Source organism: Thalassophryne amazonica, chromosome 4 (genome assembly GCF_902500255.1).
Source record: "Thalassophryne amazonica chromosome 4, fThaAma1.1, whole genome shotgun sequence".
In the NCBI taxonomy this organism is placed as follows: domain Eukaryota; kingdom Metazoa; phylum Chordata; class Actinopteri; order Batrachoidiformes; family Batrachoididae; genus Thalassophryne; species Thalassophryne amazonica.
The window spans coordinates 111,930,635-111,951,312 of record NC_047106.1 but is presented as its reverse complement, the minus strand read 5'-3'; the positions used below and the strand labels follow the sequence as shown (position 1 = coordinate 111,951,312).

The window sequence follows — 20,678 nt, the reverse complement described above, 5'->3', positions numbered from 1 at the left end:
ATGAATGAAATCCATATAGTTTTTGAAAAAAATAAAAAGGAACGTTTCTTTTCTCACAGACCTCATACGAGGGCTGTCAATAAAGTTACGGTCCTTTTTATTTTTTTCAAAAACTATATGGATTTGAATCACGTGCGATTACGTCAGCCAAGCTTGAACCCTCGTGCACATGCGTGAGTTTTTTCAAGCCTGTGGGCAGGCTTTGAGTGAGCACTGGTCCACCCCTCCCGTCGGAATTCCTTTGTCTGACAACTTGTTGAGAGACTGGCGCTTTGCTTTATCAAAATGTTTTCAGAAACTGTGAGGCAGATCTGAGTGGACACCATTCGAGAAATTCAGACGGTTTTCGGTGAAAATTTTAAGGGCTGATGAGAGATTATGGAGTGTTACTGTCGCTTTAAGGACTGCCCACGGAGGCAGACGGCGCGCCGCGCCCCGAGCCACCGTCGTCAGCTTGTTTCAAGCTGAAAACTTTAAGCCTCTGTTGATGCAGGACGTCGTGAGAGAACAGAGAAGTTTCAGAAGAGGTAGGGATCAGCAGTTTATCTGGACATTCCACTGTTAAAGGAGATTTTGTAATGAAAGACGTGCGGACGGATTTGCGCGTTAGGACGCAGCCGCTCATTGCGCGGCGCCACATGAAAACACCCACCAGTAATGGTGTAATATTAATTAACATTCTCTCACATAAATGCAGCATCATATGCATAAAATGCATGATGAAAGTGGCTTGAGAACAACCATCAAACAAAACAAGAGTTAACACTCCAAAAACAAATCAAAACAAAACTGTGTGTTGTGGGTTCTGACACGTTGAAGTTGATCCATTAACAAGCCACGAATTAATCCTTTCACTTGTGTCCGCTCCCTTGATATGAAGGTGCTGTGTGCTTGGCAAACTCCAGTTTGAAGGAAAGGACAGGTGGCACTCTGATTGGCTGATATCATGTTCAGACCAAAATAGGTGTATGAGTGATGAACACAGCAAATCCAACCCCTTTGCACAGAGTGCAGAGATTTGCGCAAGTATTTCCCACAAAGCACGGTTGGACATGTCCTAAATGGACTGTGCTAGCTGCCAAGGTTGGGTAGGATTACTTTGAAAGAATACATGTGGATTACATATATGTATGTACATACATTTGGATTACTTGTAATCTAATTACTTTTGGATTACATTTCAAAGTAATCCTACCCAACCCTGCTAGCTGTACAGCTCATGTTAGCACCCGTCGTCAGAATATGGCCTTCACATTTTTTTTAGGTTGCTTTCACATTCTGGTGTCCTGTTCATAGGGAGTCAGAGTGAGAGCTGTAAGACTTGTTAGATTCACCTCTGACTCACATTTTATTGCACTAATTAATCAGATCAGCCCGAAGGCTGATGGAAATATAAAACAAATTAGAATGCATAAAATATTAAAAATGTGGCTAATTTTCTTCCGGTTTGTCCCACATTAAAACATTGCAGACACACAACCATTCACTCACACGTACAGTCGATTTTGAGTCTCCTGTTTGCTCAGTGTTCTCATCTTCAGAAGGAAGCCAGCATACCTGGACAAAACACACACTTCAGGAGAACTGAGAAAGGCCACTGTGCTCAAACCCTCAACCTGCTTCCTGCAGGGTGATAGTGTTCACCACTGAAACACTATACAGCTCCTTTGGAATGAAAACTGCACTGCTGTTTGTGATTATATTGTTGAGAATAAAATAACACTTATTTAAAGACTGATAAAAATGTCACTCACTCATACCATCAACATGAGGGCCTTCTATTTTCTAGGGAAGCAGCCAAGCCAGGTGGAACTCGAACACTGCCCAGACACTTTGCATAACTGATAACATCACACAAATTACTTACAAAAAGTCAGGTCAAAGATCAGGTCCTGGAGGACAATCAACCAACCAGACAACCACTCCATCCCCACATCTGAAAAGTAACCATCTATCTGCCACAGGCAGCTGAAATGTGGACATCCTCTTGGCCTTCTCCAGCCACTGAGGTTCTCACAAGCCAGTCTCACACATTTTTTTTTGTACTCCCATCACAAAATGAGTGACTTTTTGTGACCCTGTTTTTTATTCATTGTACTATTTCTAACCCTACCCCTTCCTCTAATTCTAGCCATAACCTAACACTCTCCCTTCCCCTAACCATAACCCCCACAGACATCCCCCCCCCCCCCCCCACATCACACTGTTGTGATACTACAAACTAATAGATTAACTTACTCTTCGTGATGCCATCATGAAATGGCGTGAGATGAGGTTGGGTTCTCAACACTCAGGCACCTGCGTGCTGGGTCATGCACAGAGAAAAGTATCAGATGACCAAAATGTTGTAGCTGATCTTCTTTCACAATGCAAGTGATGCTCCTCATCTGTGTCTCACTAAGTAACTGTCTGTTTGACACAGAACCATTCCAAACATACCAGAGGATCCTCCAAGGAGACCGGGGCTTGGTTTCATAAAGCAGTCTAATCTTTTAGTCAAAGCACTTAGTCGACCAAGATTAGTCACCCAACATTATCTGTCTAATCTCCGTTTCACATTGATGGGTAAACTTGTAGATTAGCCGTCTTGCGTTAGTCGATGATTTTCACAGTCATAGCGGCCTCGGGGTCATAGCAGTCATAGTACAGTCATAGCGGCCTTGCGAGTGCCGTTGCCTAGAAATGCCTCCAATGCGTGACAGCTTTTTTTTTTTTATTTCCGGGTTGGTCCATATGTTACAAACATGGCTGACTCCACCACAGCAGAGAAGAAGTGCTGCTGGCCTCAGCGTCTGTAAACATCTCCAATGGATTATTCCAGTCCTAGAACACCCGCTCCTGCTTCAAGTTTCTCCTTCCTTCCTCCTCCATCAAGTGGTGGTACATGATAGCCACTTTTTTTTCGGTAAGACGTGTTTTGTTGACTGAAATAAGATTAGCCTTCTCTGTAGCAGGCTAAAAACTTCAGTCGGCTAACGCAAAACTTTTGCTTACTAAGTGCTTTGCTCAATGACTAATGTAAAAAAAAATTAGTCAACTAAGTGACTTTAGTTGACTAAACAAGATTAGACTGCTTTATGAAACCAGGCCCTGGTATCAAAGGCCTTCAGGCATCAGCTTAGGTTAGTGGACAGCATCCAAGTCTCACAATCATAAAGTAAGACAGGAAGCATAGGTTACGGCCTAGGTAAATCAATACAAACTACAGATTCAACCACACAGTTTGTATATCTCACCTCTCAAAAGGTGACGTTCCAGTGTCTAAGACAAAACCACACTGAATGCACATAAAACAAGAGCAATCTGAGATTTCTGACATCCACCAATCCGGATCTGGATCACCTCCAAAATTCAGTGGAGTCTTCCATGCCCTAATATCTATCTGTGGTGCAAATTTGGTGAGAATCTGTCAAATAGTTTTGACATAATCCTTCAAAGCCTATATAAAGTGAAACCTTGATCCAGGATCCAGATCTGGATCACCTCCAAAATTTAATAGAGTTTCATGGCCTAATATCCATCTGTGGTGTGAATTTGGTGAGAATCCATGTAGTAGTTTTGATGTAATTCTGCTAACAGAAAGACAAATAAATAAATAAATAAACGCAGATGCTTTTATTATGTCCTTGGCAAACGAAATAAAACACCAAAGGCTCACCAGTTACCAGTAAATTGAAGCACACAGAACTTTTTTTTTTCCATCTGTGTCTTAGCGCTTTTTCAAGTGTGAGTTGAATCAAATGGGCCTCCTTTGAGTGCAACATGCATCTTCCCTTGGCTAAAAAAATCCACTTCAAAGTTGAGAAAAGGTTCTCGCACAATGCTGTTGAAGATTTGAGAGGGAATGAGCAATTTCATATAGATACTAATGTGATGATGATGAGTCCTATTTCCAGATTTAACTTTCAACAGTACAATTTTCTTTGACCCGTGATTTGACTCCTATTGTTATGCTGCAGTGAAGTACACAGAAAAGTGGTCAGAACACTATTAACCTTTGACATCTTCTTGGAAAAATAATTATAATAATAATTTGCCATAATACCACACATGCAACTACAGCACTTTGTGCACATCCAGATCTTAGAAATTAAGCAGAATTGGTCCTGAATGGTAGACTGTTTAGGAACACCAAGAGGTGCACATGTTTCAACCCCAAATCAGAAACAAAATTTGCATGGAAAATTCAAATTAAAATAAATGACAAAAAGTAAACCCAGTATATTTCATGTTTTTTTTGTTTTGTTTTTTGTGGCCAGCTTCATATTATGTATTAATATACTGTACATCATTCTTAATACACAACCTGCACTGGCTCGACCCTTCATGCCTGCCCTAGCTCTAAAATCTCAACATACTTTTCTATTAATTGGGGCATGGTGGCCAAGCGGTTAGCCTGTTTGTTGCCAGAGCAGAATTCAAGACTACCACTGCTCATTCTCCATGTAATGTGGAGTTGTGTCAGGAAGGCCATCTGGCATAAAACCTGTGCCAAATCAACATGCGGGTCCATCTCAGATCTACTGTGGCGACCCTACTGAAATAAAGAGAAGATGAAGGAACTCATGTACGGTGCACCTGGAAAGTATTCACAGTGCTTCACTTTTTCCACATTTTGTTATGTAACAGCCGTATTCAGAAATGGAGTAAAAATTTTTTTGCCCTAAAATTCTACTCACAGCACCTCATAATGACAACATGAAAATAACTGGTCTTTTAATTTTTGTAAATTCATTAAAAACAAGTACGTAAGTATTCACAGTTTTTGTTCAAAACTTTGTTGATGCACTTTTGGCAGCAATTACAGCCTTAAGTCTTCTTGGAAATGATGTCACAAGCTTGGTGCACCTATTTTTGGGTGCTTTTGCCCATTCCTCCTTGCAGCATCTCTCAAGCTCCATCAGGTTGGATAGGCAGCGACGGTGCACAGCCATTTTCACATCTCTCCAAAGATGTTCAGTCAGAGCCAGGTGTGGGTTCTGGCTGGGCCACTCAAGGACATTCACAGAGTTGTCCTGAAGCCACTCCTTTGATATCTTTGCTCTGTGTGTGTAGGGTCATTATCTGACTGACAGATGAACCGTTGCCCCAGTCTGAGATCAAGAGCGCTCTGGAGCAGGTTTTCATCCAGAATGTCTCTGTACATTGCTGCATTCATCTTTCCCTCAAACTTGACTAGTCTCTCCGTTCCTGCTGCTGAAAAACATCCACACACCATGATGCTGCCACTACCATGCTTCACTGTAGGGATGGTGCCTGTTTCCTCCAAACATGAGGCCTGGCATTCATGCCAAAGAGTTCAATCTTTGTCTCATCAGACCAGAGAATTTTGTTTATCATGGTCTGGGAGTCCTTCGAGTGCCTTTTGACAAACTCCCCTGAACACTCAGCTTAGACGTGCGGTCAGCTCTAGGAAGAGTCCTGGTGGCTCTGAACTTCTTCCCTTTATGGATGATGGAGGCCATTATGCTCATTGGGACGTGCAAAGCAGCAGGAATGTTTCTGTACTCTTCCCCAGATTTGCACCTCGAAACAATCCTGCCTCGGAGGTCTACAGACAATTCCTTTGACTTCATGCTCGGTTTGTGCTCTGACATGTACTGTCAACTGTGGCACCTTATATGTAGTCAGGCGTGTGCCTTTCCAAATCATGTCCAGTCAACTAAATTTACCCCAGCATATTTCTCTGGGTATGATTCAGCACACGGGTACCTCAGTGCCGAGTACCCCAGCAGATGGTGTAAACCCATTTTTCACTTTAAGCAGGTGGATGGACCAGTTATCTGACTGGATGGTTTGCACATACTGAAAGGTTCAAGGGAGTTCTGTGGTATGAATTGAAACACACTACGCCGGTCCATGCTCCCAGACCTGCCCTCATTTTTGAGCGTTTCAAAGGTGGGCGGGCCAAACCCAACTGCCTCACAGAATAACCCACCCATATATGGTTTAGAACTTCCTGAAATGAAATGATGCATACGGAAATGTAATTTGCCATGTTTTTTGCCCCATAGGAATGCCAGTACGACCAGAAATCACTGGATTCACCAAGCCTGCCAAGGAGGGGGACATCATAACCCTGACGTGCACTACAACAGGCAGCAAACCAGCTGCCGTCATCCGATGGTTCCGCAATGACAAGGAGGTCCAAGGTATAGTATGTCAGTGGTGTGGACATTTGAGTCATGTATCCTTTGTGAACATTTGTACTCTCTTGTACACATTATTACTGTCACATCACTCAGCAGCTGCATTCCTTTGTGCTCGTAGTCATGCATTATTCCACTGGCCGGGGTTTAGCAACGCCATGGTTTACCGGGCTCACAGCCAGTTCCTGCTGCCATTGGAAGCTGTCCAATTTTTGTTGGACTGTAGCGGAGCTGTCCACATTTCACTGCCTGACTAAAGCAGACATAGAAGAGTGTCTGTTATTGATTCTAATTATAAAGTGTAGATCACAAACAAGGTCTGTACAGCAGTCTGTTGTCACCACTAGTGGCACAACAGTATTGAATCCTAATGCACTCAGATGGCTAATTAACAGATCACAAATCAATCAGGCAAGAGCAAAGGTGATTTGCACATAAGAATGTGAAGTCAATATTTCTATCCTGGTGGAGAACGATGCAAAAATCACATCCTTACAGTATTTGAGATGGGATATGCCACTCAGGGCTGCTGATCCAATGGTCTAACAAATTCAATCATTTTTCAGGCACACGTACATGAATGACCTTGTGAGAGGTTAGAAGCCTACAGGCACATTATGACTCATACGTAGTCCAGTCAAATACAGCTGATAGTTGGGATTGGATTGATATGAAGGCTTCCGGAAAAAAAAACTCTCCTTACACATATACTGTATGAACTGTTGCAAGTAAAGTTGAACATTTGTCATAACTAAGTGATTATTTTGTTGGATGGATCATATCTATTGATAAATGTGATGTCCAGCTGCTGCTGTGTGACTGTACAGGACTCTATGAATCTAATTTGAAAAAAAATTAGGTTGTGTAGGATGAACTCAGGGTCATCAAATGTATGAGCAATGTAAGTGCAGCCTTGTATCGATATGCATGCAGTCTATAATGGAACTTTTTGAACTTGGAAACTCATTTTGCATTTTGCCAAAAGATGGGGCATCTTGGTGAGAGATTGGAGGTATATCTGAGTTTGGGTGTGCTGTAGGGAATACCTCACTGACTGATCTGGAATCAACACAAATACTGACTTGCGTCTATTCCAATGGGACTCTATACTTGTTGTATTTTCAACAAGGCTGTCACTGTGAAAACTGGATGACATACTGTATGGCTGTTGAGCTGCAACATTTCTGTCATTGCATGTTCTATTTCATGCTGTGCTTTTAATTCAAAATTCTTTAGTTGCCAAATATTTTGAATGCGAAGCAATAAACTGCCAACAAAGAAACCAATGTGCTGTTTTTGCTAGACTCTGTAGCTGCCATAGCAAAATCATGTTTTTAATCAGGTGACTTTCATTTGGACACATGCACATAAGGAACGTTGTTTTGGATAAGCTGTGTAGTTTTCTATATTACATCACAAAAATTGGGTGAGAGCTCAGTTAGGTTTTGCGGTCACACTTTACTTAAAGATATCGTCATAATAGTGTCATGTTACTGTCATAACTGTTACATGACACAGTCATGAAGGTGTCATAAACATTATGTCAATGTCATAAACATTTATGACTGCTGTCATTAAGTGTCATTCGGTTTTTATAATGACAGGTTGACATTTTTTGGCTTGTCTTGATTATAACAACTTGACTTTAATCAAAGTGACATGACCAGAAGTTGTCTTTGGCCTTTTTGGTTTTTCTCTTCACTGGGATGATTTTGCTAACCTGTTATTGACATGTACCGAAAGAGGTCCTTTCATCAAAGACTCAAGTGAGACATTTAGAAAAAAAGCTTAAGTTGAATCAAATTGGTACTTAATGTCTCTGGGTAATTTAAGCTCAGATGCTCACTGGGATCAGTGGTTACTGATATCTGTGTACTCTGAATTTGGTTATTTGTAGTCACTACCATAATGACTATGTAGTTTCTGGCAAGATGTTCTATAATATGACACCAAAATTAAGATGGTATGACCATATTACATCAGTCTATGCACAAATCAATGGATACGCATAATCTAATATGAATCACATTATTTAATTAGCTGATTCATTTATTCAATGAATGTAGCAGCCAGTCTGCTCTGTGTCAGCCTGATCCCGTCAGATCTCAGAAGCTAAGCAGTGCAGGATCTGGTTAGTACTTGGATGGGAGACCTCTTCGGAACACCAGCGGCTGTGTGTGTTTCTCCAGGTAAAACTGGAGTTGCATCAGGAAGGACATCCGGTGCAAAACTTGTGCCAAATACCAGTGCGGATCTGGCTCTGTCCACTGTGGCGACCCCGAGCAGAAAGGGAGCAGCCGAATGGACAACATCAACATTTATTCAATGAATGTGAATTTGTCCTAGATTGGATTAGATTAGATTAAATAGAACTACCTAGAGTATAAAAAGTGAAAGTAAAAAAGAAAAACAGCTTGCAAATATAAATATAAATACTAAACATACTGATCAATGCTGGTTTACTGGCTACTACTGTTCCTCTCATTCCCAACCTCTGTCTTCCTGTTACTCCTCCTCCCCCTGAGTGAGGAGTTCTACAGTTGTACATCCTATTAATTACTAGGATAAAGCTAGTAAAAGTACATCCTATTAATTACTTTGGTATGATGGATTTTCCAGCATTTCTAACAAAGGAATAACAGATATTCGCTTGTTAAAATTAGTTGTTTCCCTTTTGAGCACTGCACATAACTCAGATGTTTAAGATGCAGAATTCTTTGACAATTCTCAGTAGAACAGATGTTAGCCCTACTTGAACCTGAAGGGGTGATGTTGCACAGCTTCCCTTTGGTACTCGTCAAGCCCAGGTGGTCTGCACTATGTGCGTTATTTATTCAGGGATTATAGTATAGTGATTAGACTGTGGGACAAGTTGAGGACACAAGAATGCAAACTCAGAAATGCCACATAAATAGCTTCACTCAGAATGCAAATCACTGACAGGGACAATGTATCAGGCAGCAGATGGTACAATGTAATGTGTTGATGCTGATCACACTCATCCCACTGATGCTTTCTGTTTCTGCACAGTCTTACAAACTCACTTTCTTGTGCACCTCTTTGTGAACTGTCTGAATCTTATATTTTTAGAGCTTTTATCACTTTCTTATTTCTGGCACACACAAAAACCACACATACAAAAAAGACAAACTTTTTAAAAACAGGAATAGAATTTTTTTTTTCCCCCTCGACTTGATGGAAGAGGTAAGCCGAGTGGAGCTCTTTAATGTAGTGGAGCCTGCTGCGGATACTCAGTGTGACAGTTGCTCTTTATTGAAGATTTGCACCAGAGAGCTTTTTCTTGGTGGTTGTCTCTATGTCTGCCCAACATGGCATGATGATTGATGGGAGAGAGGCTGGGATATGAAGTTTTCTTGTTGAAATGACTTGCACGTAGATTCCTGAAAGGCCAGCAGTGAGCTGGCATGCAGCATCACAACCGGGCTTGCTGTCCATCTCAAGAGGCACTGAGCTGATCTTCATGTTGCTTTGTGTGTGCAGACACACTTTAAAGAAGCTAAGCTTTACGTGAGTGGACCTATTTGGGGGGTGATGTACATGCATTGGACGGTCATGGCTGTTATGTGCGTAACATATCTACATGGGAGTGGGCCCAATCATGGAAGCCACCATGTTGCTGTTACAGTAGACCAAAAGGGACATAATTCAATACTGTCAACAACATAGTGTATTCTGCAACTTCACCATTGGATTTAATTTAATTCAACCTTTATTTAAGCAGGTTAGTCCCATTGAGATCAAGGCAGCCAGTCTGCTCTGTGTAAGCCTGATCCCGCTGGATCTCAGAAGCTAACCAGAGCAGGATCTGGTTAGCACTTGGATGGGAGACCTCTTCGGAACACCAGCGGCTGTGTGTTTCTCCTGGTAAAACTGGAGTTGTGTCAGGAAGGGCATCCGGTGTAAAACCTGTGCCAAATAGCAATGCCAGTCTGGCTGTATCCACTGTGGCGACCTCGAACAATGGGAACAGAAGCAATCGAATGGACAAAAACAAGAAGTCCCATTGAGGTCGAGATCTCTTTTGCAAGGGAGACCTGGACAATTATAAAGTTTCCAATTCACCTAACTTGCATGTCTTTAAATGTGGGAGGAAACCAGAGCACCTGGAGGAAACCCACGCAAACACTGGGAGAACATGCAAACTCCACACAGAAAGGCCACAGGTGGGAATTGATCTCATGACCTTCTTGCTGTGAGGCAACAGTGCTAACCAGTAAGTCACTGTGCTGCCCAAAAATAACACTAAATCCTACACACTGGAGCTTGAAATATACTTTTGTATCATTATTTTCTGGTTTCCCTTCACTGGCTCCCCATGACTTGAAGGGCAGATTTTAAGGTTTTGTTGTTGATATGTAAAGTTCTAAATGGTTACGGACCCAACTATCGTGGAAAACTGGTGAAGCCTTATGTGCCTCCATGTACCCTGCAGTCTCTGGATGTGGACTTGCTTTGTGTCCTGAGGGTTGAAATGAAGTCAGCAGGCTTCAGAGCCTTTTCCTCCCAATACCCCTGCCTTGTGGAATATCCTGCCTGTTGATATGAGACATGCAAATTCCACTGACGTTTTTTGAGACTAGTCTTAAAACTTATTTATTTTCTGTTGCCTGCTATTAGATTTTAGATCGTATAGATTTAGATATTATTATTTTCTAAGTGTGTGCAAGCCTGTTCATCATTTTGTTGAACAAATTGCAGTGACTGACAGATCAATCCTCTGCAGACACACACACACACACACACACACACACACACACACACACACACACACACACACACACACACACACACACACACACACTTGTGAGGTTTTTGTCAATTAGTTCTGCTTAGGCTCAGGTCTTCTTGTGTAAAGAAGCTGCTGCCTCTGCACTTCCACCAGCAAAATGCAGTGCAAATATCAACCATATAAGTGTTTGAAAAGATCACAAATTCATATGAGTAGACTGTACTCTGTCTGTGCACGCACAACAGAGTACAGTGAGGCGCTGCATGTGGAGAAACACAGCGCATTCCGTCTTCAGATATTTCTCCACTAATCCAGTCGGTTATGATGGATCCACTGGTGTTTTGCACCTCCAAGTTCAGTGCTACAGTTGCTGAACCAATTTGTCTCAAACTAAAACAATTCCACTCAGACTCATCCTTGAAAACGTGCCACTTCACAAGCAACAGCAGGTTTTACACACTTTGAAAATACACTTTAAAGTGTGGAATAGAATGAAAGTTGCTATGCTGTTTCATGATCCTTGACACTCAAAGGGCACTATGCCCCAGTTGGCAGCATAGCTGTGCACAGTACAGCAGAAGTGTTATTGCGAGTTCTCAACAGACACAGCTGTCATTTTCATACTCAGTACCCACGTTCTTTAACTATTTGTGTGCCAGAGGCTCAAGGTTGACTGGCACACTCCTGACCACTCGGCGAGCCCCCATTGGAATGCCCCTGTTGCCAGGAAGCCCAGTGTGGTAATCACCTGTGTGGGCACAGACAACCCCTGGTTCCTCACCGTATTGCACTCTGAGCCGCAATTCTGCGTGCAACTCCAGTGACACTGGACTTGGTAAACGAAATCGGTTTATGAGCCAATTATCATCATTTGCAAGTACAACTCCTCGCATTCCCTGAATCCCCAATTGCACCATTTGCAAGGTCCTCTAACAACGCTAGCGCTGTCATTGTTAATGTCGTTTTCCTCATCACTTTGCGCATGTTTTTATGTCCACCCATATAACTGCAAACACGTGGGTGCGTTAATTATTCACCAGTGTGTTTCTGATGTGCACATCACTCTGATGACTTCATGTTTTCACATTATTAATGGCCCCCAGCACCACCTCTACGTGTCAGCAGATGAGCAATAGCTGTAGAAACGTATGTACGCCAGCCGGGATTTTTGCGTGATGCACCGCATATTTCCACGGTCATTTCATGTTTGATACATCTGAACGTTAGCCTGGAGACAGATAGATGTATGCCAGGTTTTTGTGCATACGCACGGTTTGTATATGAGGCCCCAGGACGTTGAGGCGAAAAGTGATCAGTTGCACATACTTTACTGTGCATATAATAGTCAACTCAACCGCTTGAAATATGTGAGGATTTCAAAGAGTTAAGTGAAAATCTGACATAATGAATTAATAGTGGAGTAAAAAACCTGATGTAAAGCAGAAATTCTAAATTCAGTGGTGGGCACCATTCCGCTAATCCTCCAACCACTAATTATCGAAGCTAATGTTTTCATTATCGGATTATCTTTTCAGATAACTTTGAAAACCACCAATTATCTTTTGCTAAATTTTGGTCTGATAATTTTTAGATTGCTAACATTTTTTGCAGGCGTAGTGAATAAAGCTTAAACAGTTAAAATGTTTAAGTCTGATATAAGAGATTTTAGTGCTTACCTATTAAACATTTGGTAATACATATACAGTATTATTCTCTGCAAGCAGAGAAGAGTTGGTTTCAGAAGAAACTGCTCTATTCTCTGCAGTCAGAAGAAAACTGGTCACAAAACCATTTCTCTTGATACCATACTAACTTGCCAACAGTGTCACCCAAGTCATCCAGAGGCATACAGTTTTAACTTATGGTTACAATTTTAACCAAAATAATTTCGGACATGTTATTTAAATTAACGTCACTTCTGAAGTTTTATAAAATGAAACTATCAGCTATATGTTTTAGTTTTAAAATATTGCACTAATTTTGAAGGTTTTAGTGTGGACATGCCTTGGCAGTGCCAGTGCATTATGGGTAAAACTTCACAACAGGAGAAATGCATTTGAGACGCTCTGATCTCCACACGGACAACAGCATTAAATTCTTTGTATGTTGTGCCTAAAACTCTTGTGAATATATTCTCTGGGTTTATAGATGTTGTTATTGTGTTTGTTTTATGTAAAAATGCCAGAAGAAACTCAGGTTGCTTCTCCATTATTTTCAGTTGAAATCACTGTGAGCTGCAATCGCTTCTTGTTTGCTCTTTAATGTCCTGCTTATTGTCCTTTACAACACTGTTTGTAATCTTTGTTCCAGAGTAATATACATAAGATGTCTGAAATTCAGTTTGCATTTATTAAATTCCACGCAGATTAAACGTGGCAGATGCCGATTGTTTACTTGAAATATTTGTTTTGGCAAGTTTTCATGGTCTCTACTGCTGTCTGCTGGCCAGTAGTGTTCATGGAAGTATCCACCCTAAATATTGAGATATCCCATAATCCTTTGCACACCAGAGAGTTGCTGCAGCCTCCTGCTGCAGCTGATGAATAGAAATAAAAATGTACATTTTGGTCGTATAATGTTCATTTACAATTGTTGTTGTGGATTCTCTCTGTGCTGTTTAAACTGCAACAACTCTCTAGCATGCAAAAAAAAAAAAAATCTCTGGTGCACAAAGGATTATGGGTTAGGGTCTGAGCATCTGGGCGCCAGTAGATGGCAGTGTTCTATGCATTTTGATGCCGGTTATATCAGACGGTTGTCTAATCACAACTTGACTTTTGGCTTTTTGGCTTTTTTTTAACATATGAAATATGTAAAATGGCATAGTTTACAAAAGCACATTTATATGTAAATACCAACACACATGCCACATCACATTAATGTGTTAGTTTTTACATAGAATGAATGAGTCAACCAATCAGTGTTAGCGGAAGCTCATTTTACCCATAATCCCTTTGGCATCTGTGTGTGTTTGTTACAGAACTTCAGAATTAGTGCATTATGTGAAATTAAAAGATATGTGTTATATTTTAAGTTTGTACAAATGACAGAATTGTCATTAATGGAGTTATTCTGCCTGGATTAATTGATTTATAAATCAAAACCATAAGTCAAAACTGCTTTATTTTCCAAGACGTCTGCCTCACGGGGGGGGGACTGCTGCATGCTATTAAGCAATAATTACTTTTTTGTTTGTTTGTGGTGGCCTGACAGTTAGGCTCTTTTTGCTGCAGTTGAGTTTAGTGCCTTTCAATTGCTTTACTACTGCAACATATGTCGCAAACAGGAGCTTCTAGCAGTGGAAATATGTTTGGGCGCATGGTGATGACTCATTGTTTGGGTTTATGATTGTAGTGTTAAAACTCAAAATTGGCTTGTTACTGTAGTAGCTGAGAGTGTACCGTAGACAATACTGAAAGTCATCAGTTAGCTGTAGCTTCTAATAAATTTTTGGGTAGCTTATTGGTTTAGCTTTATAAAAGATAACTTTTCAGTTAGCGGATTAGCTGTTATCAACGCTAACTTATTGGTGGGCACAGTTCCGATAATCCGATAACTATCGGATAATTATCGAAGATAATGTTTTCATTATCGGATTATCTTTTTAGATATCTCTAAAAAACATTATCGGACTAGTTATCTTCCGATAAATTTTTGTCCGATAACTTTTAGACCGATAACGTAGTAAGCAAAGCTGAAGAGCAGCAAACAATTTTAAAATTAGTTGAGCACCTACCTGTTAAAAGTTTCCTAAAAAATGTATAGTTCCACCCGCTGCAAACAGAAGAGAGCTGCTTCTATGAAAAACTGCTCTATTCTCTGCAAGTAAAGGAGAACTGGTCACACACACACAAAAAAAATCATTTCCTTTAACACCATACTGATACACTGGCAATATCACCCAAGTCATCCAGAGGCATACATTTTAACTTATGGTTCAAATTTTAACCAAACTAATTTTGGACAAGTTATTTAAAATTACTGTCATGTCTGAAGTTTTCTAAAGTGAAAATATCAGCTATATGTTTTAGTTTTAATGTGCTAATTTGGCAAGTTTTCATGGTCTCTACTGCCATCTACTGGCCAGTAGTGTACATGGCAGTTCATGGCAGTATTCGTCCTGAAGATGAGCAGACACTGTATGATATTTTTAATGACAAGTTAAGTTTTTTCAAACTTAATTTACAAAAACTCTCGATGGGAGACATCAAAGTTTAAAAACAAAACAAAATGACAAAAAAAACATAAGACAGCTCTGCGGTGTTTGCACAGGCACAGTGTGCGTGGTTGGACGCTTGTAGCTCTTCAGCAGCAGGAAACCCTCACGACGGCCAACCAGAATAATATCAAACAGGTTTGATTTTCATTCGACCATACGATCGGCGATCAGGAGGTGGTCGTGAGATGTTAAACGCAGCTTGTTACTCCATGTACACTACACGATGCAGGACGCACGATTAACCTGAAACTCGGTCCAAAAAATTCTCACACGAATGAAAAATCATCTGAAAAAGGACCAAAACTCGCACAGTGTAACGCCAACAATTATGTGTCAAGACAATATTGAGTGCACGTTTTACAATATAATAAAACGTGTGCATGGCACTAATAAAATGAGCGCGTATTCTCTCCACATGCAAAACATTTTGCAATGACACTTCCAGGGCTCCGTAAAAATACATTTTTACAAATAAAAAATGGAATATTTTACAAAAGCACATTTATCTGTAAACACCAACACACGACACACATCACATTAATGTGTGGGTTTACATAATGAATGACTGAATCAATCAGTGTTTAGCAGAGGCACTTTTACCCAGAATCCTTTGCGATCTGTCTGTGTTTGTTACAGAACCTCAGAATTAGTGCATTATTCAACATTAAAAGATATAGGTTATATTTTAACTTTGTACAAATGACAGAATTGACATTAATGGAGTTATTCTATCAGTATTCATACCAAACCATAAGTCAGTATGACTTTATTTTCCAAGACCTCCGCCTGACCTTTAATGGACTGTATTTTTAATGTTTGGACTGTGTAATTGTTTGTGATGCTGCACCATGGTACTGATATGTGTTCTGTGTGTCATGTGTTTTTAATGTATTCTCAAGCTGCAAAGCTAATTGCCCCATGGGGACACAAGTGAAGTGAAGTGACCGGCGCATTGTGATTGGTGGAGAGCTAGCTTTGTGGCTGCGCTCAGTGTGCTTCCGTGCTGTAAGCCATGTAGTAAACAAGAGCTTCCAGCAGGGGGCAGGATGTTCAAACATAGAAGTGTGGGCTCATTGTTTGGGCCTTTTGTTGCTTTTGATGCTTCCAAAAGCGATCGTGGTGTTAAAACTCAAATTCAGCTTATTAGTAGTTGCAAATGTACCAGAGATAATACTGGAATTTATCGGTTATCTGTAACTTCCGATACATTTTTGGGTGGTTTATCGGTTTACCTTTATCAAAGATAACTTTTCAGTTATCTGATTATCTGTTATCGAAGTTAATTTTTTGCTTATCTGTGCCCACCACTGCCCACCAGTGTCAAAATTATTTTTTGACACCAATACTGTTTGATAAAATGGAATATGTGCAATTGGGGAAAATTTAATATGAAAGATTTTAGCCAAAGGTGTATGAAAACGTATGTCCACCACTTTAAACAATAAAAAGGTTCCTCATGAGTTGTACATTTATAACAGCCTAATTCAGTGCATAACACACTAAACCCTCTTTTCTGAAGTAGACAATTAAAAATGTAATGCTTAATACAGAATTTGTCAATCACAAATATGCAGAATAGAAAATAAAGGCACAAGAATGATACCCTGCCCTGGAATATGATGTATGAAAAAGCAGCGATGTGCTGCCTAATTTACATGTTGATGTAAAAAATAAAAATCATGTTGTGTAAATGTGCTCAAATCAGTGTCTTGTACCCAAATGTGCTTTTATTATTTTTACTTCGCTTGGGCAAACAAACTCAGTGTGCTGCATATAAAAGTCAAACCCAGGTAAAGAACAAAGAAAACACTGGAGGGCTTGACTTAAAAACTTCATTTCCATGTCAAAGTGTCAAAGAGGGGAGATGTCAATCAGTGCTCTGGATCCACATCTTTTGTAGGTGTGCTTTAAAGCTTTCTTTCGTCACTATGTGCTGGGAGCAGCATGTTTTGCCATTGGTTATTGTGTGGTAGATCATTGCCGCCAGTGTCTGCTGTCAGTCAAATCTATCCCCACCGGGGGCCCGGGCTACAAAGCTCCAAGACGACAGCAGGTGTCGAGTAAAAACATGTCATATTTATTGCATGCTCTGATGATTTGTTTTTCAACAATTCATATTAGAAATGCACACACTGTTGCACAGCTCAAAATGCAACTGTCATCCAGCGTCAACGTGTTTGCACAGAAGAACCATACAAATTACTCGCATGATTGAATGGCAGCTTAGCTTCAACCTGTCATCTAATAAGGAAAAAATATACCCACTGTCACTGTGTTTACATGTCTAAAATATCCTAAACATTACCTTCACAGAATACAAAAAAATACACAGCCAAATGCACGATTACAACAGGAACAGAATCAGTAAGGTTATGTCTGCTTTTTAAACTGAGTGCATTGGACCCAAGAGTTGAATCAACCAACAGGAAATAATCATCAGCTATTTTGATATGTATGTTGAATGTCCATGTTGGAATGCTGTCCTCTAACTTTACATATTTGACCCTGATTAATGCAAATTGAGTTTTTGGGATTCAGTGACACCATAATACAACCCCTGGCAAAAATTATGGAATCACCAGCCTCTGAGGATGTTCATTCAGTTGTTTAATTTTGTAGAAAAAAAGCAGATCACAGACATGACACAAAACTAAAGTCATTTAAAATGGCAACTTTCTGGCTTTAAGAAACACTATAAGAAATCAAGAAAAAAACAGATTGTGGCAGTCAGTAACGGTTACTTTTTTAGACCAAGCAGAGGAAAAAAATATGGAATCACTCAATTCTGAGGAAAAAATTATGGAATCACCCTGTAAATTTTCATCTCCAAATACAAACAACATGGGAAGGTTGTTAAAGGCAAACATACTGGTAGACCAAGGAAGACATCAAAGCGTCAAGACAGAAAACTTAAAACAATATGTCTCAAAAATTGAAAAATGCACAACAAAACAAATGAGGAACGAATGGGAGGAAACTGGAGTCAACGTCTGTGACCGAACTGTAAGAAACCGCCTAAAGGAAATGGGATTTGCATACAGAAAAACTAAAGGAAAGCCATCATTAACACCTAAACAGAAAAAAAACAAGGTTACAATGGGCTAAGGAAAAGCATTCGTGGACTGTGGATGACTGGATGAAAGTCATATTCAGTGATGAATCTCGAATCTGCATTGGGCAAGGTGATGATGCTGGAACTTTTGTTTGGTGCCGTTCCAATGAGATTTATAATGATGACTGCCTGAAGAGAACATGTAAATTTCCACAGTCATTGATGATATGGGGCTGCATGTCAGGTAAAGGCACTGGGGAGATGGCTGTCATTACATCATCAATAAATGCACAAGTTTACGTTGATATTTTGGACAATTGAAAGGATGTTTGGGGATGTTTCAAGATGATAATGCATCTTGCCATAGAGCAAAAACTGCGAAAACATTCCTTGTAAAAAGACACATAGAGTCAATGTCATGGCATAGGGTCAATGTCAACGAGTAGATCTGATTTGATGCAGGTGTTAGTTTGGGGGATGAAAATTTACAGGGTGATTCCACAATTTTTTTCCTCAGAATTGAGTGATTCCATATTTTTTTCCTCTGCTTGGTCTAAAAAAGTAACCGTTACTGACTGCCACAATTTTTTTTCCTGATTTCTTATAGTGTTTCTTAAAGCCAGAAAGATGTCATTTGAAATGACTTTAGTTTTGTGTCATGTTTGTGATCTGCTTTTTATTCTACAAAATTAAACAACTGAATGAACATCCTCCGAGGCCGGTGATTCCATAATTTTTGCCAGGGGTTGTATATGGTTCCTGCCTAGACCTTTGATCAATTCTGTACAAATGTGAATCACTTTCATTATGCCCCATGCGGCGCTTGTGCCGCGAGACGGGGCATATGGCATCCGGGTTGTCTGTCCGCCCATCCTTCTGTCAGTTCGTCCGTCTGTCCGTCTGTCCGTCTGTCCGTCTGCCCGTCCGTCCGTCTGTCCGGCCGCAATTCGTTTGCCATAACGTAGCTGAGCACCTATTGCTCGCAGAAACTTCATATTTGGTGGGTACATGCCTTGGAGGAGTACTTTGCATGGGTTCGAAGGCCGGTGACCTTGACCTAATTCTGGAGGTCACCAGTGGTCACAACTGTCAAATCCTTTGCCACAACGTAGCTCGGCACCTTTTGCTCATAGAAACATACTTGGTGGGTACATGCCTTGGAGGAGTACTTCGCATGGGTTCAAAGGCCGGTGACCTTGACCTCCGTTTCAAGGTGACCAGTGGTTGCATTTTTTGAAGGCTGGCGACCGTGACCGACTTTTTATGGTCACTGTTTGTCACATCCTCTAAATAAATATTATGCCAATCTCCAATTTTTTCATTGTATATCCCAGTTTACATCAAACACATAAGGCTTCAACCAAATACCCACCCCATACAAGTACATATTACTGCACTTTGCATGGAAAACAATACTGCGCGCAGGGCATTTCGTGATGAATGTCTCTAGTTATCTTTTATTAACACACAACCCTTCCACCATCTGTAACCCATATTGGTTCCAAATTGTTTGACTTAAGTGCTTATAACCTTCAATATGACCATTCAAGGTCAACTAAGTACTAAAAGAAGGGTTACATGATTTTATATCCATGTTTGACAGTGACAGTTGATGCATCGTTATCCAATTCCGCGAGTGTTGCAGGTTTGAATCCAAACCTGGTCCTTACTGTGTGAAGTTTGCAGGTTCCCCCATGCTTAAGCTTCCTTCACTTCCAAAGACATTGGGATCTCCAAACTGGCAGGAGGTGTGAGTGAGAGTGTTTGTGTGTATGCTGGGACAGACATTTAACAGGGCTATGCAGGTTCAGAAAATGAATGAATGAATATCCCCTGTATACTGTAAATTATTGGCACTGGGCCCAAATTTTGAGCTTAGACTGTGACCTTTAAGCAATTTTTCTCAAAATCAAATCACTTTTTTCTTGACTGGCCATCAGTCCTTTCACAGAGTTTTGGCCAAGTCAGATCAGAATTCTTCAAGTTATTTAGGTCACATACAGACTGACATATACACAACCAAAAACAATACCAACACGTGCGACTGCCGGTGGATGTCATTAATTATTTCAAATAATCAAAAGATAAATCCTTATTGATGATAAAAGCAATTTTGAGAGGTGCCTTAACAAATAAATTCAAAATACAGAATCAAATATAATATTCTTTAAAATGATGTTACAATGTGATCTTCCCTCAGTGGATCTTTACTGACGTCTTTAGAAGCTGAAAAACACTGTGCCCCTCAACCATCTTGCCCTTTATAGGAAAGTGGTTTGATTGATTTTTAATAAACCTTTATCAATATAGGACATGCATTAGCAAAAGAAGAAAAAAAATGTTGAATCTTATTAAACTGACCTTATCAAGTTTGTGTTCCATATGTTTGTTTTTGCACAAGTTGCAATAAATAAAAAATCCATTCATCCATCTATACCTGCGTGTTTTGTTTGCGGGTCACTGGCTGGGTGGTGGTGGTTGGTTGGGGGTGGGGGGGGGGGGTGATAT

The 20,678-nt window shown here is 40.4% G+C and overlaps 1 protein-coding gene and 1 long non-coding RNA gene across 3 annotated transcripts in view; both read left to right on the top strand.

The window, feature by feature from the left end:
- Nucleotides 1-20,678, top strand: part of LOC117508633 (cell adhesion molecule 2-like) — a 717,110-nt gene that overhangs the window by 589,801 nt on the left and 106,631 nt on the right. For both annotated transcript variants that reach the window (XM_034168436.1, XM_034168434.1), the window contains exon 5: nt 6,015-6,152. In XM_034168436.1, the coding sequence (XP_034024327.1) occupies nt 6,015-6,152 (138 nt within the window). The remainder of the gene's footprint in view (nt 1-6,014; nt 6,153-20,678) is intronic.
- On the top strand, nt 11,603-20,550 carry LOC117508635. Its single transcript, XR_004560151.1, has 3 exons — nt 11,603-11,776; nt 20,438-20,444; nt 20,541-20,550. It is a non-coding gene; the product is annotated as an uncharacterized LOC117508635 (long non-coding RNA).